The 26,778-nt window shown below is 36.9% G+C and overlaps 3 protein-coding genes across 3 annotated transcripts in view; 2 read left to right on the plus strand and 1 right to left on the minus strand.

Annotated features, from left to right (window-relative positions):
- Positions 1 to 26,778, plus strand: part of LOC308685804 (phospholipid-transporting ATPase ABCA1) — a gene marked incomplete at its 5' end in the record, with an annotated part of 250,800 nt that overhangs the window by 78,398 nt on the left and 145,624 nt on the right. The window contains 3 exons of the mRNA XM_081357814.1: positions 4,527 to 4,735; positions 17,637 to 17,813; positions 23,599 to 23,821. Of these exons, the coding sequence (XP_081213940.1) occupies positions 4,527 to 4,735; positions 17,637 to 17,813; positions 23,599 to 23,821 (609 nt within the window). The remainder of the gene's footprint in view (positions 1 to 4,526; positions 4,736 to 17,636; positions 17,814 to 23,598; positions 23,822 to 26,778) is intronic.
- Positions 9,342 to 12,652, plus strand: LOC308683752 (uncharacterized protein). The gene is made up of 2 exons (XM_081354454.1): positions 9,342 to 10,005; positions 10,410 to 12,652. Exons 1-2 carry the CDS (start codon positions 9,398 to 9,400, stop codon positions 11,287 to 11,289), a joined length of 1,488 nt encoding a protein of 495 aa, XP_081210580.1. The 5' UTR covers positions 9,342 to 9,397; the 3' UTR covers positions 11,290 to 12,652.
- LOC308683757 (uncharacterized protein) lies at positions 11,350 to 14,990 on the minus strand. The gene is made up of 3 exons (XM_081354466.1): positions 14,874 to 14,990; positions 13,652 to 14,013; positions 11,350 to 12,683 (listed from the first exon to the last, which is right to left on the minus strand). The coding sequence occupies exons 2-3, from the start codon at positions 13,702 to 13,704 to the stop codon at positions 11,723 to 11,725; spliced, it is 1,014 nt and encodes a 337-aa protein (XP_081210592.1). The 5' UTR covers positions 13,705 to 14,013; positions 14,874 to 14,990; the 3' UTR covers positions 11,350 to 11,722.

The following is a 26,778-nucleotide window of genomic DNA, read 5'->3' on the forward strand; positions in this document are numbered from 1 at the left end:
CCTGAATTTCTGTTGATTTTATATTGAAGTATAGCAAACAGGATGCAGAACTGTAATTCAAATTTGCAAATTGAAATTCAAAGAAATGGCAAAACATGTACTTTTCCACTAAAAGTTTACATTAATCAGGACAAACTTTGAATGTTTGTTTGAAAGTACTGTATGTAGGCTTTTAAATTTCCCAGAACTGAATGGAGAATGCCATTTCTTTGCCTTTCAATTCCTGAATTTGAATTGAATTTGAACTGAGGTAGCAAACAGGATGCAGAATTTGTCATTCAAATTTGAATTTAAGGAAAAAGAATGAACTGAAATTTAAAGAAATGGCCAGAACTGTAATTTCTTATTAGGCTTTCTTAAGTTCTTAAAGACAAACTTTAAACGTTGGCTTAAAAAACAAAAACAAAAAAAAACTAATTTAAGTTTGAATGTTATATAGGCCTTAAGTCCCTGCATGCCATTACCTTTATTCCTCTTACAATTCAAATTCTAATTCAACATCCTGTGAAGGATGTTGCCAATCTCATGAATCGAAAACGAGCCAATTCCTAAACTCTGAATTGCTGGTTCGTCCATCCATCTGTTTTGCATGTCTCTTTTGATTTTCTCACAACAATTAACTTTGTTTCATTCAGAATCGCTGCTTTTCTCTTAGCCTTTTTCAGCCTTCCTTTGTTCTGATCTCTTTTTGCTCTCTTCACCGTTTTCTTCCCTCTTTTATTCTCAATTTGTCTGAAATTCAGGCAGGATCAGGATGGTGCAGCCTAGGGCGTGAACAATCTGGGCTGGCAACTAAAAAGTTACAGGTTTGAGTCTCACAAAGGTTGATCAGTGAGCCAGTATAAAGGCACTGAACCTCTGATTGATTCAAGCACACTGAAACTGTAATGGGTGCGCTCTAAAGGCCTTTTCATATGATCCCACTCTATAGAGCAAAGAGTCAAGCTGTATTGTTGCACACTAGTCAAGCATTGTAATGCTGAAAGTGCAGCCAATGATCACAGTGATTAATTTGCATGATGTATCATTTTGTGATCAAAACCAATCAAAGCACAAAAGAAGAGAGACTGATCCTGTGCGTATCTAGATGCATTGAGTTGTACAGCAAAATGCTGAATCCTTGTCATGACATTCAGAGATACTGTGTGGTGGAAATCAAAGCAGCACATTACATTTGTGTTGACACAAGCAATGGAGTCCTTAATATGTGGTACAATTGCTTTAAGTCTGTTTAAATCATCTGATAAATGACTAAAGGGATAGTTACACTAGCTACACCAACAAGAAACATTGTAGAACAAAACATTTAGAATATTAAAATATACTATATTGGTCTGGTTTTTACAGACAGGGCTTAAACTAAACCAGGATTAGACTTTAGTTCAATTAGGGCATTTAAGTAGCTTTTATAAACATGCCTTTGAAAAATAAAAATAAAAAAACATTACTGATGTGCATCTTGAGACAAAACAATGACACATATTTGAAGACATGCCAGTGCAAGTTGTTTTCGGTAAAAACAGCTCAAACATGCATTTTAATCTAGGACTAGGCTTAAACGTACAGTATGGGATTTTTTCTCCACTAGGGGTCGCTAACCTCTTTACAATAACAAAGGCGTAGTTTGATGACGCAACACATGCTAAGAATTATGGATGTTGTCGTCAACGTCAAGCCGGCCGATCTAATAATGTTTATGGTTGACTGAATACATAGATGTTTTTATCATGACTGTGATATGAAGCAGTTCGGGATTGCTAAGAGACAGCTATCAGCTCCACACGCGACGCGAGCTCCCGCGGATATAAAAGGAATATGGACATTTCATTCTACCGAACTACACGCAAGAGCAGAATTACAACTCACAGGTCAGTTTATTAGACAAATTAAACTTGTGAGGTAACGCAGCGCTGTTTCACCTGGTCTAACGTTACACTAGCACACTAAACTGCATTTGAATGTGTTGAAAAGTATGTGTTAGTTTGTCTGTATGAGACTAACTTAGCAGTAAGCTAGATCAACATTAGAATAACATACAGATCATATTCTAACATTTTATCATTGTTGAACTAACGTTATATAACATTGATTAGTTTTATGTAAATGTGCTCACCTGTTTAATAAAGTACATGTAGAAGCGGTCGAAGTCTCGGACGTGGAGCTCTCGTTTATATACTGTCTATGGGAGCTCTCTGCATCTCGAAAACACCGCGCTGATATTGATTCTCGTTTTAGTTCTCCGTTTTTATCCAAAGTCTGCTTGCCATGGTCCATAATGTTTGAACAAAACAACAACAGCGTGCAAATAGACATTGCGAACTCCACAGATGTCTGCGTCTGTCGCTTTGGTTAATCAGACGGCTCTGCTCATAGCTCTGGTTACCATAGGCGTGATTTTTTTTCCCAAACCACTTCAGCGGAAATCCCGCCCTGATTGCCCTACACCAATCACTGATCCCTAAACCTACCCGTCACAGATTGCCTACACCAAACACTGATCCCTAAACCTACCCGTCACTGTAACCTGAACCAATTAAATAGGCTGCAGGGCGGGATTTCCGCTGAAGTGGTTTGGGAAAAAAAATCACGCTTACCATAGCACCATAGGCGGAAACCAGGGACAACGCGGATATGACGCCATTGACTGCGACATAACGGAAATAAAGACCCGTGTCTTCGAATTAAAATATTAATTTCTCTGGATTTAGAAGTTAATTGGAACTGTCGGGATAATGTAAATACACAACTTTAAAAAATATATAACATAGATATAGTGATTTTTTTATATTTTTAAAGCAAAAAAAATACATATTGTGCCTTTAAGCCTGGTCTGTGAAACCGCGAGATTAATATATAGAATATTAAAATATAAAATCTATTCCAGTTTTCTGCAGCACTACAATCCATGCAAGTTTTCTTGTTTTTGAAGTTTGTATTCTTGTAAGTTTTAGGATGACCAAAAGCCTGTAAGGACCGATTGTTTCAATAACACATTTTAGTAGTATATCAATAATATCAAATCACCAGTAAAATCTGTAAACAATATCATAAAGTGATTAAACATTACCATTAGGGCTGTCACTTTTATGAAAAAATCCTGTTCGATTTTTGAGACATAAGTGTTCATTGAATCGATTGTAAAATCGAAAATTGAAAAATAAAACGCCATATATGGGCAAATCCATGGACAACTAACAGGCATTAGGACGAACGTAAAGAGTGCGCGCCGCGCCTGACGCGCACAAGTCAGCAATATTTCTGAAGATTTATTGGCGTGAAGTTTCGCGCACAATGACTAGTGCAACATTCTCGAAAAGCAATAAGCATAGTGGACTGCCATAGCACGCAGCATATGAAAAACATTACCTCATTCTTCAACATGGCTGTGTTTACGATTAGAAATGCCAAACAAATTTCGCCTATGTAGGCGATAGACCGTTGCCCGAATCTGTATCTGAATGCATGAGACACAGAAAATTCACAGTTTTGTAGTAAAAAGAGACACATTATGCAGAAGGATCATTGCTGTTATGCGTGTTTGTCAGAGCCGCGTTCGCTGCGGGCATAACATGACGAGCTGGACGCGCTCCGAGAAAAGACCGTTAAAATCGATTCCCTATTTTCGTTTTCGAAACTTGCGTTGGTTGGTCCGATCGATTGTGCAATCGATTTTCGAACGTAAAGTGACAGCCCTAATTACCATGCATATCATCTTTAAACAGTATTTATTAACCTTAATGTAGAAAACCCACCCATCATTACTTTTTTTTTTTTTTTGGTTTTGTAATATTTCTACTCCTCTGAGAATATAGTTTTATTCTGTTTATACCGTTAAAAAGGCTTTTGATCAAGTTACTCCAAATTTAGTTTAGTTAGAATTTTTGTGTCTTAACTATCTTATTTAGTTTCTATTTTTACATTTGAATTACCATTACTAAGTATGGTTTTCAACATGAAAATGTGAATTATAAATTATATTAAAAAAATATGAATTATATTTATAAATTAGAATGAACCAATTAGAAAAAAAAAATATATGGTTTTATATTAGTTCATGATACCTAATTCATTAACTAATGCTAACAAATTAAATCCTGTAGTTTTAAGCTCTTTTTGAGCTCAAATGATGTATTATTTGGGTTGTTCCACTGAATGCATGTGCACAAGATTAAAGACTGTTGTGAAGAGCAGATGATGTGTTTTCTAATAAGATGTTTGGCTCTTTTACCATTCAAAGTCATGGCATTTTGTCAGTTGAAGTTGTCCGGTCTTGACATGTTTTATGGTTCTTTATTGTTCAGCTTGATTGGATGTTGATGTTTCCTCTGTTCTCTTTCATTTATTCTGTACTCCATTTACTCTTATTCAATCTCTCCATGGCTGAGCTCAATCCCAAACTCTCTTTTGAAGACGCTTCTCTGTTCTGCCTGCTGCTTCTGTTCATCGTACACCACATGAATCCCGTTCTTCACTGTCAGAGTCAGATGCAACAGAGGTGCTGAAAACTCTGTGTGTGTGTGTTTCAGTGTTTTGATCTGGATAAGTTTGAAGGTGTCAGCAGTGAGACTGTGCTGGTTGAGCAGTCTTTTAAGCTCCTGAATCAGGACAGGTTCTGGGCCGGACTGGTCTTCACGGATCTCTATGACACCAGTGACCTCCAGCCTCCACCCCACATCAGATACAAGATCCGCATGGAGATCGAGGAGACCGAAAGAACGGACAAAATCAAGGAGAGGTTAGAACAAAAAACACTATACGATAACACTATCACCATACGACAACTGAAAAACATGAAAAAAAAAAAGCTGAGGGGCAGTGAAGACATTTTATATAAAATGAAATTTTTATTGTTCATTTGCATGGAAATATATATATTTGCCCTAACTGGTGGAATAACTTACACAATACAACTTATACACATATTCACATATATTCGGTCCAAAAACTAAACAATTGTTCCAAAAAACAATCGACAAAGGGACAAAATGTCTCTTAAAAACATGGTACTCGGTACCATGTAGCGCCTTCCTGATGGCAGTTTGTCAAATTCATGGATGTAAAGGACATTTAAGATCATTGATGCTTTCTTTATAGCAGTGGTATTCAGATGGCGGACCCCAGCTTGGTTCTATCCGTTCCATTCATGGTCCATAATTGCTGTATTTTATCACATCAAAATAATGCGAAAAAAAATATTGATTTATAAAGAAAACAGATATGTTCTTAATTCTGAGTATCTGAATTTTTATGTAGGCTTGTCCACTGGTAGCGTACATAGGAATTGACTTCAAATCAAATCTACTCTTTCCCCACCACTGACTAAATTTTCCGGCTATCTATGTTATCACTTATATACGGTAGGGGGCGCTATTACTCATCTTCTGAAAGATTACAGAATCTACGGATCAAAACACAGACGAAGAAGAAGAAACCACACAAGTGACATAATATTGCTTAAAGGGGTCATAGTATTAGAATTCAAATGTTCCTTAATCCTTTGACAGTTAAGAGTTCGTTATACAATAAGTTTACCTTAATACCCCGTAAGTTTCAAAACTCAAAACTTTCTTGTTATTCCAAAAACTGCTTTTATTAAAACCAAGGCCAGCAAACGACAGGATCTAAAAAGTGGAGACTTGTGACGTCACTCTTCAGCTTTGGCCCCGCCCACTGGAGCATTAGTGAACAGTGACATGAGAACGAGAAAAGATCAATACAGGATCAATAATACCATTACATTCCAAACGATCCTAATGCTAGGATAGTGTTTTTTTCCCCCAACAATGTGAATGTCTCAACAGTGCATTATTTGTTTGTATTCGGTGTATTTCACTGGATTATTTGGTAAATTTCGGCGGAGGCTTTGCAAACGGACTTTTACGATATGGATCAGCCAGCAACGCCACAAACATGTAAGTGTTTATTCTAATGCCTGATCTGTGATCAGTGATTTCTGATGTAATTATTCCAGTTCAGATTTAGACAGATTATCTCTCAAAATATCATTCAATACTGTTTATGCATCAGTAAATCAAGCCAGTGACTAAACAATCAACTTCACGTCGTCTCTCTTAGTAGGATGAAAATAATCTTATTTAAACTGTGATTAAATTATACAAAGAAAGCGACCAAAGAACGCTCCCTTTCCAATTGCCCAAGCTGTCAATCAAACATCGCGAGTTTATCTGGACACTTGCCAAAACTCGTTGAAATCAATCATCACAAAATCATGACGCTGGTACAATGTACAGTACAACGAAGCTCTTACTGTATTTACATCGTGTTTGCATTGTTATTTGGTGAAAGCCAGAGGTGTAATTTCATACGCGATCAACAGGCTGTCATCTGCTCAAGGCTCATCACTGCAACCTTTCATGTGATGGGAATAGATCATTATGATCAGTACTTTTCACGATTCCTTAATCTCGATAGCTGTTATAGTAAATACGTAGTAAAAGTTTTAGAGAGAGTTCCACATGTAATACTAGCTATTTCATATGCAAACATGTCAGCCAATCACAGCAGTGGGCGTTTACACTGAAGTCTTATAGCAGCCCCTTAAAACAGAGTGTTCAAATCAGAGGCTAAAATCAGGCTTGGAAAAATGCCTTTTAATTATAAATTATGACAATTTTTTATGTTAAAATCATACTAACATTATAAGGGCACCCCAGCACTGTATAAGGTTACTGTAACTTTAATAATGTTTATTTTAAATATTATAAAATAATAAAATAATCCAGTCTATGACCCCTTTAAAGGGAACCCCGGGTTCATAAGACTTGCTGAAATATGTAGTAGAAAACCCATGAAAGATTTACGTTATTTAAAAAATCCACATAGTTTTATGCATATTTTGGACAATGGGGTGCACATTTTAGGTGCTCAGTGCATTCTGCTTTGATGACGTCAAATGCTTGCACTCGGTGAGCTACTGGCGCTACCTGTATTATTTACTGCTATTTTTAACGCAACACAACTCAGAAAATAAAATTCTGATACAATCTTACTTTCATAAAACAAAAAAAAACATGCTTCAAGTATTAAAATACTAAACTACTACTACAATTATGCGAGCGCACTAAAGAACTTTATTTGACATACTTGCGCCCTGTCGTCATCATCAATGTGGGCTGCATCTTGACATTGATTGATTTGTAAACGGACGTTCGTTTGAGTCTGACGTCAGCGTGTTGTCAATTCGGCAGGTAACTTTGACAAAAATGAATGAACAGAACGTTGCCACTATACTGTTATTATTACGGCATTACTCCCTGCAGCACCAACTATACTCGAGGCTAGTTAAAATTTACCAAATGAACGTCCTCGTTGTGCGAACATTTTATCGTTGCTGGCAGGAAAGGAGGAGAAGACTGCAAGCAATCCTACGAGAACCACCGGCACTTCCTGTAAATGGTCTGAAAATCCAAATCGTACAGAAAATGCTTTCATACTTGAAACGAATCAAACCTTTGTTCAGTTTGATCCGGACCTCTTTTTGTCTGACCAAATTTCGCCTGTTTGGTCCGGACCGTGGTCCGGGGGAGGTTTCACACCTGTAATTTTGATTCGGATCAAACTGAAAAGTTAGAAAATCCAGACCAAACAAGGTAGGTGTGAAAGGTCCCTTAAACGTATACTTTCATATACTAAAAAGTGGGCCAATTTAGTCCCAAGCAGTATTGAAATAATACAAGTATACAGTACTTCTAGTACATTGATATTAGTATACTTACTGCATAAAGTATACTTAAAATATGCTTGAACATTACTTTAGTATACTTAATAAAATGAACTTAAATTATACTTCTTGAGGCATCTGCGGCATAATAAAAGCTCCACTGCACTCGAGCTGTGTGCCGCCCTCGTCTTTTTTTTTTAGCAATCGCTCCAGAGGCCTCGTTCCACTCCAACGGCTTTTGTAACTTTAATAAATCTTTAATACATTACCGGTCATCCATGAATATGATTTCTGCCCGTGACCGGCTGTAGAGGTGAAGACAACAACTCCCATGATTCCGCAAAATCAAGGCATCATCAAGCTATGCCTTTGTTTTGAATAAGCGACCTCTGGTGGCGAAACATTACCAGGTTTGTGATGTTAAGACGTTTAGACTTTTAGATGTTTTTTTTTTTTTCCATACATTTAGCATTAGTAATCAGAATATTAAGAACATAATAAACAATGTTATATTTTAGAAAATTATTTAGGCTAGGGATGGCAATGAAAGACAAAAAACTTTGAAATTACCAGTTAACTTTGTTTTGTGCTCATGATAAGAGTTTCGGTTTTAAGATTATGTACGTTGTTTAGTAGTTTATTACTTGGAGCAAAATATAAAAATGGCCCATACTTCTCTTAAATGGCACTTATTATGCCCCTTTTCACAAGATGTAAAATAAGTCTCTGATGTCCCCAGAGTGTGTATGTAAAGTTTTAGCTCAAAATACCCAACTGATAATTTTGTTTAATTGTCACTTTTTGGGGCTCAGAAAAACGCATGGTTTTAGAGTGTATGCCTTTAAATGCAAATGAGCTGTTGCTGCCGGCAAAGAGGGCGGAGCTTCATGAGCTCATGCTCTGTCAGGACAATCTCATCTAACAGAATGATAATATCAAAACAGAAACTCTCAGTAGCGGTGTTCATTTCGACTCGGAGTTGGACAATAATGCCCACAGAGACAGAGAAGAATATATGCTGTATGGAAATAGAACAGGTATAGTCTAGTTTAATTACGGTTATAACTTATTTTTCATCTTGCTTTTACCCACTTATTAGTACAAGCCTGTTGTAGCGGACCGTGTCCGAATGATGGCCAAAAACATATTGTACATCACACAAAAGATGATGCGTTAGTTTTACTCCAGTCCAGAGAATCACTGTAAGAGCTGATTAAACACAGTATAAGTGCGCATTAAAGTCTTATTCATAAACTCTCTCTCTCTCCCTTTCATTATCATCAACATACACAGCGAAGAACTATGGAAGCTTGTTTCCGCCACAAAAAAAAAAAAAAAAAAGAATGCCTTTGAAAAAAAAAAACTTTTTTACGTTGCTTTATCTTCTCTGAAAAGCATTCCGCCCATTCAGCTGACATAAAAAAACACTTTCAATAAACAAAACAAAACCTATCCAATGATGAAATGTTTTCTGTGTTGACATAAATCTTGTGCGATGTCCTAAACTGCCGGGATAATCACACAACGCGTACAAGTCCGCCAATGACACGTCTGATTTGCGAACTAATAGGCTACGTGCACAATAGAACTTCCGGTTAACTTCCGTGTTTTGAGTGTGCGGTCGACTACTTCCGGTAGGTGGTGTTGTTGTTTTCGTCGTGGAGATTTTCCGGAGTCGCTAGTTTTGAGTAGACATAAGTTAGACAAAGTTTCAACATGAGCGGATTTCGGGTAAAAGAGAGGCGGTTGGCGTTTCAACGCGTGAAAAAGACCGCACTCCATTGTTGTGTACCCCTGTGTGCGAATTCGTCCAGGTACAACAGTACTGTAAGCTTTCATAGCTTTCCAGTGGATGTGTTGGTGAGAGCCGAATGGATGGTAAGAGTACGGCGGGACGACTTCACCCCAAGCAAGACGAGTCGTGTTTGCAGCAGGCATTTCCAAAAGGTCGATTTTGTAAACAACCCGGGAAAATTGAGAAGGTTGAAGAAAGGGGCCATTCCTGCTCTTTTTTCCTGGAATAATTTTCAAATACCGGTACCGAGGGCGAGCGTGTGGGAGCGGAGACCCAGAGCGGATAGCCCTCCTCCTGTCCATTACATCGACTCAGAAGAAGAGATGGAGCTGGCTACCCTGGCACCAGATCATGATTACTGTATTACTCCTACCACAGCAATGGTCGCAGATCAGTTAGCTGAGGAAAACGATACACTTCGCCAGAAAGTAAAGGAGCTCGAACTACAAATTCAGGCTCTCCAGCTGCGGAGTTGTTTAGGACTGAAGCGCTTTGCAGGATCGGACGAGGACATCCGATTTTATACCAGGTGAGTCATAATTAAGTGTTTTGAATTGCAGGAAGCTGATATCTTGTACCATATTAACAGTGATGGAAAAAAAAAATCACACAAGTCATGCACTTTAGTGAAAGTAAAGATGGGCTACTACACATGTAAAATGTTGCTCCACTAAAAGTCCACCTTACAAGAGGAAGAGTATTTTCCTTCAAGTGTACATCAAATATCAAAAGTAAAAGTAATGTAATTTATGACTAACATAATGAGATCAGGCCAAAACGTGTGCTACCTACATTACTCAACACAACCTTTCATTGTCTTTTCTTCATATAAAATAAATGTAGTGAATAAAAATTAAGATAATTGATCATGTGTAACTAAATTAGACTACCATGACTAACAGCAATGTTATTTTTGTGTTTTTTGTTTAAAAGATTCCATTCTTATGACCACCTGATGGCATTCTGGAGGCTCATCGAACCAGCAACATCAAGGATGATCCGTGTGACAAGTGTGGCAGAGAAGACAACATCGAGCAGATCAACTAAGTTGCTGCCCATAGATGAGTTATTTCTTTTTCTAAATTATCTATCAACCGGATGCACACAGAGAGAGCTTGGCCACCGATTTAACATCCATCGGACAACAGCCGGCAGGATCATCACAACCTGGGCCAACTTTCTTTACTGTGTACTGGGAGCTGTGTGTATCTGGATGACACCTGAAGAAATCACAGCCAGCCTACCTCCTGAGTTCAAGGAATATGCAGACACTCAGGTCATTGTTGACTGCACAGAACTGCGGTGTCAAACTCCATCCTCACTTGTGCTACAGAGTGAGGTGTACTCGCACTACAAATCACACTGTACCTTCAAGGCCATGATTGGCATGGCACCACATGGTCCTCTGACATTTGTTTCTGCTCTCTATGGGGGCTCTATCAGTGACCGTGAGCTCTTCAGAATGTCTGGCATCATACCTCTCCTGTCCCCTGACATGGCTGTGATGGTGGACAAGGGCTTTAGGGTGGACAACCTTGTGCCAGGAAGACTTCACAGGCCTGCCTTCCGCTCCAACAAGGAACAAATGGCAGCACAGGACGTCCTGGAGACACAGTCAATCGCGCGGCTGCGAGTTCATGTTGAAAGGCTGATCAGGCGGGTTAAGGAGAACAAACTTTTTGACACGGTAATCCCTTTGTCTATTTCAGGGAGCATTAACCAACTTTTCACTGTAGCTTGTATCTTGTGCAACTACCAAAATGGACCTCTGGTCAAAGACTGGAGAGAACATAAGAGCCAGGTAGAAATCTGAATGTTTGCTTCATGGCTGGCTGCTGCTCTTCCTCATTTTCCTTTTTTTTTTTTTTTTTTTACAAACAATATACTGATTCACACCACAATTTAGTTTTAGCTTACATTTACTGACTTTTTTTAATTAATAAATTATTTATTTGAAATCTATATTAACTTGGTCTCTCTTTGTGTTGTTTAATTTCCCCCAAAGTGGGCCTGACTCATTGAATATTAGTTTAACTTCTAGCAATACATTGGTGTGGGTTCACCTTTGCTGTGTACACTTTAAGGCAAGTGGTCAATCCTGTGTTACAACACTGTTTAGCACATATTTTCTGATTAGTAACTTGACAAATTTAAATTAACTTAAAACAACCCACTTGAAGGCCTCACACTATAATGAGATATCAACAAGAACAAAGACAGTTATTGTTTACTGATAATTCATTTTATTACTGCAGATATGCATGTAGGTATGTGTAGAAAAAAAAGAAGTCTGCTCTCTCTCTTATTTTTTGCATCACACCATTGTCCCGGTATATTCTTTGAATCAGGGTGTCTTCCTCCGCAAACACCACAAAATCGCACCACTCCATCCCTGTTAGGAGTAGCTGACCCTGCACCTGCCAGTAGTAACCATGACCCTGCTTCAATTCCAAGTTGCCGTCTTTCATTTTCAGATGTGGATAATCCACATAGCTCTTAATGTTTGGACATTTTATTTCCACAAGGCCGAATTCAGTACTTTCTGTTGGGTCAAAGACAACCCCATCTGGGGATGTACCTAGCCATGGAGTGTCAGGGTGTATTATGAAGCCACAAGGGTAGTAGTTCACCCTCTTGAGCTTGCAGTACTCTTTGATGGCATCAGCTTCCATTTCGAGACCCCTCTTCATTGCTGCTGTCTGACGGACCCCTTTGAGCAGCCGGTCTGCCATCTTATCTAAGGTGCATGGTTTAGCATGGCATATTTCCCCAAAATGTGAGGAAGTGAGTCTAGGTTTTCTCAGTCTATGCCAGTCTGCTGATGAACTTTGACTTCTAGTTGCATCCTCTATTTTGTTAGCCATCTCCCAGGTAACCTCAAGTGACTTGAAGTGCAGCTGTTGATGCTCAGTGAAAACGAACATACTGCATGATGTCTCCAGTCTGCAGCCAGCCAATGGCAAATCTGGGCGTGGTGGAGCGTCATGGTGAGGAAAAGGGCGACTTCTTGCCTTGGGTTGTTGGTATGACAGGGGACTGCCTGCTTGTACCAAACCGAGTGCAGAGTCCACTAGTGGCACCTCACAGGTGATACCCATTGTACAAATGGTTGGTGCAGAAACAGGGGTGAACTCTTTGTAGATCTCTGACACTCTGAGAATGGACAGGTCCAGCAACTCTCCACTGATGGCTTTGTACAGTGTGGACCTATTTGAAACAAATTGAGAAACACCAGTAAGATATATCACTTCTAGGGGTGGAACGGTACATGTATTCGTAGTTTACTGAAACGGTACAGAAGTCACGCTTCGGTGCTTAAAATTACACAGAGAATACACGGTATAAAAATAAATAAATAATAAAAATGTACTCCATCATTTTGACATCATTCAAAATGCAAAATGTTTAAGTTACTGTTAATTAAAATGTAATTTTAAATTTTTAGGAAAACAAATATATTAGTCAAATGTAGCAAATTCATTTTCAATTCATTCAGGTACAATTAAACATATCTCAAGGTCTTTTTGTCTTTTTATTAATTTAATTAATAAACTCATTATATAAAACTTTTGTCAGTGGACTACAGATAAACTGGTTCTATGCCTTTACTTTATTAATAAAACTTCTTTTTTTTTTTGCTTTTCCTCCATTGTACCGAACTCGTACCAAACCGTGATGTCTGAACCGAGGTATGAATCGAACCATGACTACTGTGTACCGTTCCACCACTAATCACTTAAAGGAGAAGATCACTTTTAAAATGAAAATTCTGTCATCATATACTCACCCTCATGTTGTTTCAAACATGTATGAATTTCTTTCTTCTGCTGAACACAAAGGAATATATTTAGAAGAATGTCAGTAACCAGACAGTTTTTGGGTCCCATTGACTTCTATAGTAGGAAAAATAAATACTATGGAAGTCAATGGTACCAAAAACTGTCTGGTTACTGATAATCTTCTAAAGATCTTCCTTTCTGTTCAGCAGAAGAAAGAAATTCATACATGTTTGAAACAACATGATGGTGAGTATATGATGACAGAATTTTCATTTTAAAAGTGAACTTCTCCTTTAATGACGACAAGTAACAAAACTACAGCTTTCTTGATTTGATTGAGAAAAGTAGGCCTAACAAATTAATTAATAGATTACTAACTACTAGCCAAATTCTCACCTTACTCCCTCGGCCATGGTCCTCTGCTTTGGTTTGGCAGACAGCACAGCCATCTTCTCGACGGGACCTGGTTTAACACCCTGTGAATATAGGCCATAAGCAGCGATGAGCGTATGTGATGTGTAGATGTAGTATTGAAATTATTGTTACATTATTCCAAGACTTGCCAGGGTTCTTGGCTTGTGCCACTGTTGTTCACTCTCCGTACAGCTCAGCACTGGTGGAACAACTGGAATGTCTAGCTGAGAATAATGTGCAGACTGGAAAAGTAGAGCCACACAATGGTTACAGAGCACTGATCCAGCTACACATGTACAGCTGTGATGGGCCAGCTCAACAGGGATTGAGTCCTTCAGCCCCACCTGTAACAAGATGTTTAAAAAATATATTTAAACAGGAGTAGTATAACTGATTTGTCATATATTTATATGGAATACTCAAGTAAGCTACTATTTATTTTTGTACACTGTTAGCTAGTAAAAACTTAACTTTTTACTTGTAAACACTGTTAGTAAAGGGATTAATCTTTTTCTTTTAATGTGGTCAGTGGAGCAGTTTAATTTGCAGGTACAATCAGAATCCCCACTTAAAAAGTACCAAGATTACAGTATAGCTCATTAGACTTAGCAGATTTACATACACTTCTATACCTATCTTATGTGTTTCACCTTTCACATGGGATGTTCAGCATACCTGGAAAAACAAACTATACTACCCCTACACCACTACATTGCTACTACAACACTGATTGCTGTTAGTGAAAACATAGTAGTAACTAAGCGTACACTGGTCGTTTTTGACGTGAATGGGGGACATGGTCAACCAAATGAACATGGTTAACCTAGAGAAAAGAAACAAAAGAACACGATTAACCCAGGAACATGGGTAACCATCTTAACACTACACTTATCCTACACTTAAACTGTGAGGTGGTTTAGATCTGTCCATTGACGGATGACATAACGCCCTCACACACACTACTCCTGTCACTGGATCTTTCTTGGACACTGAGTGAGAGGAAATACAAAACCAAATGAAAAATACACACAACCAGTTGATAATCATATTAACATTACAAGGTATTTAATAACACTAATAAAGTATGTTGTAATATTGACATGATTTAATGCGAGTTAAAATACTTGGCTGCTAGCTAGTCAATGTCTAACGCTAACAGCTGATCTAGCCGCTAACAGCTGAGGTAACTGTTATCGCTACTCACCTTCAAAGTTGTGGATGTAACTTGATATGTACAATCGAAATCCTTTTACACGCTTGCAACCGGGTGCAGGTGAAGAGTGGTCAACAATCCTGTGGACATCGTTCACATCAATTTTCGGGAGGCCTTGTAAACAACGAGTGAAATATGCCATCTTTCGCAATCAAAACCTGCCGTCTCGCTGCGAACCGGAAATGGTCGACCGCACACTCAAGGCGGCGGAAGTAGAACTCCTTGGTTACGTGCACGTAGCCTATTACTCATTTGAACCGATTCCATTTAATGAATGGTTAAAACAACTGATCTGTCTACACGGAATCGGTGTATAACAAATCGGTAACACTTTAAAATAAGGTTTCATTTATTAAAATCTAGTTAACTACATTAGTTAACATTAACTATTAATAAACTGCACTTCTACAGCATTTATTAATCTTTATTAATGGTAATTTCACCATTTACTAGTAGCCTACATTATATCAAAAGTTGTATTTGTTAACATTAGTTAGCCTAATGCACTGTGTGAAGTAACATAAAAATACAGCTGTTCATTGTTTGTTCAACTAAGATTAACAAAGATTAATAAATATAGTAACAAATGTATTGCTCGTGGTTCATGTTAGTTATCCTAATACATTAACTAATGTAAACAAATCAAACCATATTTAACACCTCTTAAAATGAAAATGTAAGTGTGCTTACCCCATTTTTTTTAGTAAGAGTGGTTAGCAAGATTTAACCTTAAGAAACTACTGTATTTTCAGGTTATATATATGACAATGTGTAGAACAATTACCAAAACAATCTTTTAGTTTAGACTGTTTGCTGTAAATGCAGTTGGGTTGTCCGTTGTCGAGGTCAAAACTCTAAATAAGCTGTGAATCAAATAAACTTACTATAAATAATGTTGTCATTTTTTTACTTTTTTTGATTTTGTGAAGGTGTGAATCATTTTTGATTAATATTTAATATAAAGTTCTGTGTAACGAATTATTAACAAAGGATTATTATGATGTCACCACGGACTTCAGCTTCTCATCACATCTTCTGTCCAATCAAATGCTCTCTAGAATGTGAAGCATCCCACCCCCATGCTATAAATAACACCTGACCAAAGCGACTGTTCGTTGACACGTCACGGAGCAATATGTGTTTTTGCCAGGGTCGATATTCTCCCTATCTTTCAGCGATGATATTCTTCATTTCGTTCGTTTGTAAAATAAGAGTTGTTCTAGCACTGAAAGGTGTTTTTTATTTTTTATTTTTAATCAAGCTGCTGAGCTCGTTGCTGTATACAGTGTCTCTTGTGGCTCACGCACAGTCTTCACTCGGACGCGCGCTTCAATCTATCGCCGTTGGTGAGACTCTCTATTCACTCCGGTGAAATCACAAAACAAAATGCACACAAACATGCCCCTGCTTGATATACAAACATATTTGGTTAAAAAAACAAAAAAAAAAACTATATGAGTGCGGATTAGAACCCAGAAGCTCTGACACGCTTGGTAAAAGTATTAACACTAGCCCATGAAAGCACACATGTTACAGTGGCGGATCTATGGATTTATTCACATGAAAATTCTCGGCACTTATCAGTACAGTAGATCTCATTAAATGGCAAATTAAACCCAATATATTGAAATAGATTTTTGGACATCGTAATGTTATTTTTTCTGAAAATTGTTATTGTACACATATATTGCACGTATGTCTTAGCATTCTATAGAGAGCCTAAGTCCCTCCCCTTCCGGTGGACCACCATGGGACCTTATTTCGGAAAAATATTGTATGGTAGATCTCGTTTGAATTGTGCCCTGAATTACACATATGATGTTTGTCAATTTAAAAGATACATTTTAAAGTCAAGAAAGTAGCAGTTTGATGTAAAACTTTTGAGGTATAAGACTGTGAAAATACATTTTTACAAAGACTACAAACCCAAAAGGCGCACATGTGACGTCATACCTTTTCTCTCAATGAATGAAGCTAGCTTTACTGAAGCTAACGTCTGTCATTTTTTCTATAGTCTTACATTATAATCGGAATGTTACGCCGTCATGCCTGAGTGTACCAGACTGCACACATACGATGCATGTTCGTGACGTACATAGTGCGAGACGAGAGATGTAGTTCATTGAGCGATTTTCACATAAAACTAAATGTTACTCTTCTGTTTTATGACAAACTGCGACTTTCTTGACTTTCATAATTATCTTTTAAATTGACAAACATCATATGTGTAATTCAGGGCACAGTTCAGATGGAATAAAAAGATAAGCTGTCTCTCGCCATTGACTACCATACATATTTTTTCCGAAATAAGGTCCCATGAGCCGGAAGCGGAGGGGAGGGACTTAGGCTCTCTATAGCAACCGTACATTGGTTAGGAATAATAACTAGAATTTATTCACACCTCTACTATTGAATCCAATGTATCACCAGCACTCGGATTCACTTCCATGGTGCTGTCAAGTACGACTTGCAGTCTGTGAGGTAAACTAAACGCTATTGGCTATTTGAAAAGGGGGAGGAGCCATTCAATATGTTTTAATATGCCAATTCAGTGGAAATGACGTCAATGCATCATACAAAGCTGCGCGTTCCAAGGCACTTCAATGGGCCTTTAAACTAAAATGAAAAGTAATTTTCCCATTACACAACAGTTGTACCATACCACACATACTGTAAAAACTGATCAGTAAGCATGTGCTGCTACTGCAGCAGGTTTACTGGAGATTTGTGGTTTTGTGTTCATGTGTGTTTTAGGTCCTGGTCCCCAACGGCCCGTGACAACCCATTTAATGACCTGCGGTACGTGAGAGGAGGGTTTGTGTACCTGCAGGACATGGTGGATCGAGGAATCACTAAGGTCCAGACTGGAGTCAGTCAGCCGCTTGGAGTATTCGCACAACAGATGCCGTACCCATGTTACATGGACGACGTGTAAGCAAAACTCTGTGTGTGTGTGTGTGTGTGTGTGTGTGTGTGTGTGTGTGTGTGTGTGTGTGTGTGTGTGTGTGTGTGTGTGTGTGTGTGTGTGTGTTTATGAGTGATCACTTCAGCAAAACTGCCCTTGTTCGGGCGTTTTCTCCGTTACTGTGAAATATGAGAAATTATATAGACGCTGATGGTCAGTGTTTTCATATTTAAATGATAGTTTGGTGTTGAGAGTGGGATGGTAGACCATGCAGAGAGGAAAGGGATGTTTTTCAGTCGATCTTACCGCATAATCAACGGCTGTGATTCATGGCTGAAGTAAATGTCAAATTAATATTGGCTTTGATTGGTTTTCTCTCTCTCTCCATTGGCCTGAAAAATCCATCAGCGGGGGATTGTGTGCATTTGTTTATTCGTGGTGACGTGAACGTCAGAGCCACTGCTGAGCGCCACTGTGTTGTTTTAATGTGTTTATTGATTCGTGTGAAAAGCTGTGTTTTATAGATTTGAATGAGGCTGCTTTCATGAAACTGAGACATCATGCCTGGGGTCTCAAACTCTAGCTAGGTGATATAACATAAGTCTCAAATATAGCCTAAGTGTTTTTGCTACCATGCATCTTAATTTGGTACCATGTACAACATGCATGCGCACTCCCAAACATTTTTGATGGATGTGCGCATACAGACTTGTTTGTTGTCGTAACTGGGCTACATTGTGCATAACTAGCATAACATGTAACAGGGGGCATACAAATGAAGTCCCCCTATCTTAATGCATATTCTATTATTATTATTATTATTAATATTATTATTATTTCCACCCACAATTATGCTTTTTTTCACAATAATTAGTTCATTGGTCGTAATTAGTTACTTGTCTAGTTAGTAGAGATAAAATGATAATTGCAGATCCTTGCTTTAAGAAAATTAGTGGACTGTGAAAGGTCAGATAGAAGGAAGCAATAGAGATTCACATAAACAATGATGAAAAAAAACTATAGATCATCGCACACAGCTTTCAGACACAACTTTATGCGAATCTTAGAAATCGCCTGTATTTACTCAAACTTTGTCCTGTGCACTCGCGAGTCGCGAGGGTTTGGGTTAGTTCACCCATAAAGGAAAATTCTGTAATTTACTCTCACCTTAATTGTCATTCCAAACCCATAAGACTTTTGTCTATCTTCGGAATACAAATGAAGAAATTTTTATGAAATCTGAGAGATTTATGTCTCTCCATTGACAGTCTACACAACTACCACTTTGATGTTTTAAAAAGTTCACAAAGAGATCGTAAAACTAATCCATATGAATTGAACGGTTTAGTCCAAATTTTCTGAAGCGAAACGATCGGTTTATATGATGAACAAATTTAATTTAGGCTTTTATTCAAATATAAACATTGATCAGCGAACGTAAGCAGAAGCTCAACCGAACCTGCTTGACACGCGAGAACAAACCTCATTGGTTCTTACAGAAGCTTAAACGTGCTGTGTAACACACGAGAAAAAAACCTCATTGGTTCTCGCACATCAAGCATGTGTGCATTAATGAATGTTTATATGTGAATAAAAGCCTAAAATAAATAAATCATGCCCATTGTCAGGAAGAAGTTCATTAGGACAAAGCTTGCAATGCAATGCAATGGACAATACAATGCAAAAAGCGAAGAAAAAAACCCCACAAAACGCGCTCAAAAAAACTAGTCAACATTGCAGTGATCTGGCTTGCGCTGCAATTATCCACTATTATAACAACATCTCTGTCTGTCAGGAGGAACAAAACAGCTTTTTTTTTTAGATAAATTACTTTTATTCGGCAAGGATGCATTAAATTGATCAAAAGTGACAGTAAAGACTTTATAATGTTACAAAATATTTCTATTTTAAATAAATGCTGATCTTTTGAACTTTCGATTCAAAGAACCCTGAAAACTAAAATGTATAATGGTTTCCAAAAAAAAAATATGAAGCAGCACAACTCTTTTCAACATTGGTAATAGTAAGAAATGTTCTTGAGGAGCAAATCAGCATATTAGAATGATTTCTGAAGGATCATGTGACACTGAAGACTGAAGTAATGATGCTGAAAATTCAGATTTGCATCACAGGAATAAATTACATTTGAAAATATATTCAAATTGAAAAGTTATTGATGTCTCTGCTTTTAAAAAAGCTCTGCTTTTACTGTATTGTACTTTTGTACTTTGTTAGAACAAGAGACTTGAACATGAACATGAAATAATTTGACCGATCCAAAACTTTTGAAACAGAAGTGTGCATCCTATTTTTTTGTATTGCTTCTAATTGTTTATGCATAACAAATAATGTGTTTTTGTGTTAGGCATTTTGTGTGTGTGTGTGTGTGTGTGTGTGTGTGTGTGTGTGTGTGTGTGTGTGTGTGTGTGTGTTCTAAGGTCATACATCTCTTAATCCTGAAGCGCTGTTCAGCCTCCTGGCAGAATCAGTCAGACCTGCGTCATTTATTTCCACTTGAAAACTCCCAAAACTCCAATTCTATTCAGCATTAGAGGGACAGAGAATGGAGAGAATGCTAATTTGCTTTCCAGTCTATGTGTCTGTGTTGAGCTGTTTTTCACCACACCAAAAGCCTAAATCTGAATTTTAAATATAAGGGGCAAAAGAGTTTCACGTTGTAAATGCCTAGGCAAGTCTTCCAGAAGATTCTGGCCTGACTGGATAAAAACAGCTTACAGTGCTATGCATAAGTTTAGACACCCATGCTAAAGTTGACTAAAAAGAGGAATAAAAAATCATCTTTTGGAAATTGAACTTAATGCCTTAATTTAAAAAATGAGGAAAAATCCAACCTTTAAGCACACCAATTTTCTTTGTGAATGAATAATGTATCGTAAATAAATAAATGCTCATAGGGGTGCATACGTTTGGACACCCCTATGTTAAATTCCCATAGAGGCAGGCAGATTTTTATGTTTAAAGGCCAGTTACTTCATGGATCAAGGATACTATGTATCCTGATAAAGTTCCCTTGGCCTTTGGAATTAAAATAGCCCCACATCATCACACAGCCTTCACCATACCTAGTGATTGGCATGGTTTTATTTCAGTTAGTCTAATAGCTAGTTTGATTTGCATTGAGAGATGATCTTATGGAAAGTACTCCATGCCAATCTCTAGGTATGGTGAAGGCTATGTGATGATGTGGGGCTATTTTAATTCCAAAGGCCAAGGGAACTTTATCAGGATGCATAGTATCCTGGATCCATGAAGTAACTGGCCTTTAAAAATAAAAATCTGCCTGCCTCTATGGGAATTTAACATAGGGGTGTCCAAACTTATGCACCCTGTATTTTAAGGAAGAACATTTATTTATTTACGATACATTATTCATTCACAAAGAAAATTGGTGTCCTTAAAGGTTGGATTTTTCCTCATTTTTTAAATTAAGGCATTAAGTTCAATTTCCAAAAGATGATTTTTTATTCCTCTTTTTAGTCAACTTTAGCATGGGTGTCTAAACTTATGCATAGCACTGTATCTACAGCCATAAATTCATACAATTTACCTTTTATTTCTAAAAGATACATAAGAAAAGCCGCATGTTCTTAAAGGGAATCTCTGTATCTCAAGGATTTATAATATCAATCCTTTAATGATCCAATAGCAGCCTTCAAATTTTACGTAAAAACAATAAAAGCTTAAGATATGTAAGTAACATTTAGAAACTGTATTTGAAATTAATAAGGAGCAATAAATAAATACTGATACAAAAAACATAACATTATTTTTGAAGTACTAAAAACGAAATAAACTAAAACGACATATTAAAATGTAATAAAAAATGTATAGACATTAAATAAAAAAAACTAATAATTACATTTTCAAGTTGTAACTTAAGTGCGAATTTACATTGGAACTAGGGTAAGTTGCTAGTAAAAATAATTGTGCAATTAAAGTTATGTTCAATGCTAAATTATCTGCATATAGTTACCTTATTTTATTTTATTTTATTTTAATTTATTCCATCAATGAATCGGATGCTAAAACAACACAGACGCAATGTCTGAACAAATTTCATCAGGTGCTAATCAATCTTAATGGCTACAGAATGTACTCGTCATTCTTATTTATAACCAACATTTGTTAATGTTACCATACTTAGCCGTTTACATCAGGACGGGCAAGCATTTGTGCTGCTGTGTGAATGAAACCGAAGAGAGTTGAGTGAGATGTGATGGTAAATTAATGCGTTTTAAAGAGTTTGTTATCGCCGTCCCCTGACTGTTTCTGGTGTCAGCTCTAATTGTATTGCGGCGCCTCTCCTTGACTGTATTTATGAAAGGTAAGCAGAACTGATATGAGAAATCTATAGCTTGTCATATTTTGAGAGCACATGATATATTTGAGCTGCTTGCTAATTGAGCACAGACAGCACTTTGTTTCCGGAACCTTCTGCTCCGATATTGACATGACATTTTACTGGCCTTATGAGAGTACTTTAATACAGGCTTACTGTATTATCAAACCGTCACCGAATGATGAATCATACTGATGCTGAGCTCTGTGTGTGGTGTAAAGATCATCCAGCACAGCAGGATTCATTCAGAACCATATCAGCAGCACCTTGATGAGCAGAGGTCATTTTACATACCAATCTTGTTAGTTCACCCTGGGTTATTATAGTTAACTAACACTAAAACCATGAAATAAGCTTTAACTGAAACCAGTTGCCAAGGCAACATTTCTCACTTTGGTTTAGTTTAAGTTCAAAAATAACTAAAACTAAACAAGCTAAGTGACTATATTGACATCGAAAAAAATGTAACAATTTACTTAAAGGCTTATATAATGCATTATAAAATATGTTTAATGCCTTAATACACACTGATCTATTCATTGTTGCACCTTTAGAAAGTACAATGCATTAAAACATGACAAACAACCAATTTCAGATGTAACAATGAATCTGCAAATATTATAATGCATGTTAACCTTGCTTACATCTATTTAGTAAAAGCTATAATGCATTATACATAAAGGATTTAAATAAAGTGTTACCAAAAAGAAACTAATAAAAATAGCAAATTTATAAAGTTGGATGTATATTATAATACTATACATCCAACTTTATCCACACACATACAATATACTCACACAAATTGAGTATATTATATATATATATATATATATATATATATATATATATATATATATATATATATCAAATCTCAGTTGCCTAACTTTTATTTTGTTCCAAAATATAACTTTATTATATTCCCACTTAACTGTTTATATAAATTTGGTTTCATGAGTACGTATGCCCAACTTTATTTGCATACATACAGTATCCTTGTGTAGGGCGATAAATACTATATATCAAAACTCAACTGCTTGTATTGTCCCGAAGTATAAACTATATTATTGCACTGCTCCAATCTGATAAATTTGGCTATTAAGCATGAATAAATTATGGTATTATAAACATCAACATCATGATTTTCAGTAAAGCTGGTTTGAAATAAACACAACAAAATAACTAAAACTAACTCAAATTAAAATTAAAACATAAAATATGAAAATACAGTTTAATTTAAAATATTAACAAAACCTATAATAGTATATCAGTGATACTAAAATAACACTAGTTCACGGCACGCACACATGTAAATTCTTTAATTTATTCAGCTACTCAATCCAAACCTGGAATTTTTTTTCTTCTTCATTCTTTTTTTTCTGGAAACGTATGTGAGTGAATGAAGTCATGCTGATTTTGGGGTGTTCTGAGATCAGTTCTGGTCATTCCTACAGCTTTGTTTCATCCATTGGCACCATGTTGCCCATGTTCCTGGTGCTAGCGTTCATCTACACGGCCTGCCAGACCATCAAAGGCCTGGTTCTTGAGAAGGAGCTCCGCCTGAAGGAGGTTCTGCGGGTTGTCGGTGTTCGGAATGGTTCAATATGGTTCTGCTGGTTCATAGAGAACATGGTTCTGATGACCATTCCCTGTGCTTTGATCTCTTTGATGGTGAAGGTTAGTGTCGCCGAAACACTGAAAAATCAGGAACCGGAATCTGACCGAATGAACAGACAAAAACAGTCAAGGATGCAAACTTAAAAAAAAAAGATAAAAAAAGAAGCTTTAAGGTCTTCCTGCAGTTTAACGTTTAAAAGCAAAGAAAATAAGAGAGCCATAGCCTAAATATTAGTATTGTAATTTTACTGTTTTTCTGTAAAATAAACATTATTTTACAGTACAGTATTATTATTACTAAAATGATATACTTCTTTATTAATTTGTTAATTTTTTTCATTTGCACCTTTCTCGCACAGATAAGTATGCATCCTTGAGAAATCAAACCGAATAATCAAACAAATCAAAAATTGGGCCTAATCAAAACCGCAATCAGACCGAAAGATTATACTAAACAGAAATCACTCAACATCATCACATCATCACAAAGCATTTTGAAAACACACAAGTCACATTCTCTTTAAAGTCAACATGAAATCAAAATGGATCAATATTTATATCCTGTAAGCCAACCATACCTAACCATACAAATATGTTTATTGACAGATTACTTCAGTTTGAGCTTTAAATTCAACAGATTTGCTATATGTTTCATAACTGTTTGTTTGCACCCCTTCTGAATGCAAACCAAGCTGAGCTACAATAGATTTAAAGTCATTAAGATAAATTGTTAGAAAAGCTCAAATGTAATGTTAAAAGGCACAATGATCTATTTAACATACTGTAGAAGAAATTAAGGTGCTTGTGTTGAGAGGTTGCACATTCATAAAGTCAAAGTGCTTTGTGGTTTTAATGCTCATGATTACAGTGGAAATAATTACAGGGAAATGATTATTCCAAAATTGAAGCAAATCAAGCAGAAACGGATTGAACTTTGATTCCTCTAAATTGGGTTATTATGCTAATTTGTTATGCACAGTATCAAATTGTTGATGATTTAGAGCCGGCCTCCTACGTATCGCTCGCTGCCTTCCTCCATCGTCTTTTCAAAGAGTTTTTTTTTTCTGTTTCCAGAGCATTTTGTGTTCATCTGCAAGTGAGATAGTGATTTTTCTCTTCTTTGAGGATTAGCCTGTTTTACACTTGTAGGTTTTTCGCTTCCACATTGGTTGTCACAGGGTAAACTTATCTCCAATGAGTTCCAATAGAGGTCAAGATCTGAAATCTTTTTCTCTTTATGAATTAAATTGTGTGTGAATATTTGAACTTTTTTAAAGGCAACATCACACTCACACAACAGCACTTTTGCTATAAGGAAGCTTCAGACTGCCACAGGCGATTTTGGTCTCATGCTAAACTAAACTGCTCAGTCATGTCGTTCTCTTTGTCAGTTTATTTAATTTATTCTCTGTCTGTTCGGTTCGCTCTGCATTTTCACACTTTCATTTACATGCTCTTAACAGCATTATAAAACTCATCATCATCATCTTAAAATCTGTAAATATATAACCTTAAATGATTTAGTACATACAGAACATTGCACTTTTTTGTCTTCAATAAAAAACATCGAATTTGCATTGGGTTGAATTTCACTCTTCTTGGAAACCATTTTCCCAGCATCTGTGCTGGGAACCCAAATGTAAATTTATTTTTATGTACATTATATAATGAAGCCACCTGCAGTAGTGTATTTCTGATTCCTGTGAAACTGATCAATTCTGTGCCTCTCTGAGCACAAGAAGAGAAGAGTGACAGCTGGCCTGTTATAGACCCATTATAGGAGTCGTCTTTATAATCAGTGGTGTGATTATTCAACTTTCTCAGCCTTTTACACTCTAAAACTATTTCATTGTTCCTTCGTTTGTGCAGGGAATCAGCAGAATAGTGTGGAGTTTACAATTTAGCTGCATGGTGTAAAGTGATTTGAGACTTTGTTAATTGCAGCAATGTGCTAATTAAACACGTTGTCTAAATGCATTACTTAGTGCTTCCCCAAATAGATGAACTGACCTTTGAAAAATACTGACATTTTTACCACGAATAGATAAGCTGTTTGAGTTATGCTTTGTCCATCATTGAAAAGTTGTAAGGGCTAAAAATCCTGATCTGATTCATTCCATACTGCTGAATCATACATGATCAAAGAAAAGGTAGTTCCAATTTATGTATACATTTCATGTAATGTAACAGAAATAGGATATTTACTATATCTCCCCTCGCAAACCAGTCCAGCGGAAATACCGCCCTGCAGCTAATTTCATTGGTTAAGGTTACAATGACGGGTAGGATTAGAGATCAGTGTTTGGTGTAATTTGTAAGATGGCTTGTGTGTTTAATATTTATTAGGCAGATAAATGTATGCCCTGCATGTGAGTCCATCAAATGACACTGTTTTGAGGTTGCATTTGTAATTGTGGTAGATTTTTCCCTAAACCTAACTATCTGGGGCATCTCCAAATCGACACCCAACTGATCTTAATATCTGTGGCGTCTCCAAATTGACACCAATACCTTAAACTTGGGGCGTCTACAAATCGACACCCAATTCCTTTATACTCTAGCTCTTGCGTCTTCAGTCGACAACTGGCTGAGTTTCTAACTAGCTTGCTTCCCTAAACTAGCTTCCTGCGCAGGAATAAATCGACAAACAGACCTGCAAATGTCCTTTAAATGCTTTAATCACGGCCATGAAATCTTCCCGAGCAGTTCTCAGGGAATCTCTCCCAAGAAGCAAGGCCGGAGGATCTCAGACAAATTCCATTGAGAATCCCACCGTAAAACACAGATACAACAGTTTTTATAGAATCGAGAAAACAAATAAGACTAACATGTCACCTTCAATATGATTGGTTCAATTGGTTCAAAAGCCCCAACCTTTTTCCTCTGTCACTGGCACAAGCAAACTCTGTTTTAATGATGACTTTATTTGTTAATTACAAGATTCTAACAGAATGTCTAGTTTCATTTCCCAAACTATGTTATTTATACACACATACACACTAGGGATGGGACCATTA

This window comes from Scardinius erythrophthalmus, assembly GCF_964197995.2.
Source record: "Scardinius erythrophthalmus genome assembly, chromosome: 2".
NCBI lineage: Eukaryota > Metazoa > Chordata > Actinopteri > Cypriniformes > Leuciscidae > Scardinius > Scardinius erythrophthalmus.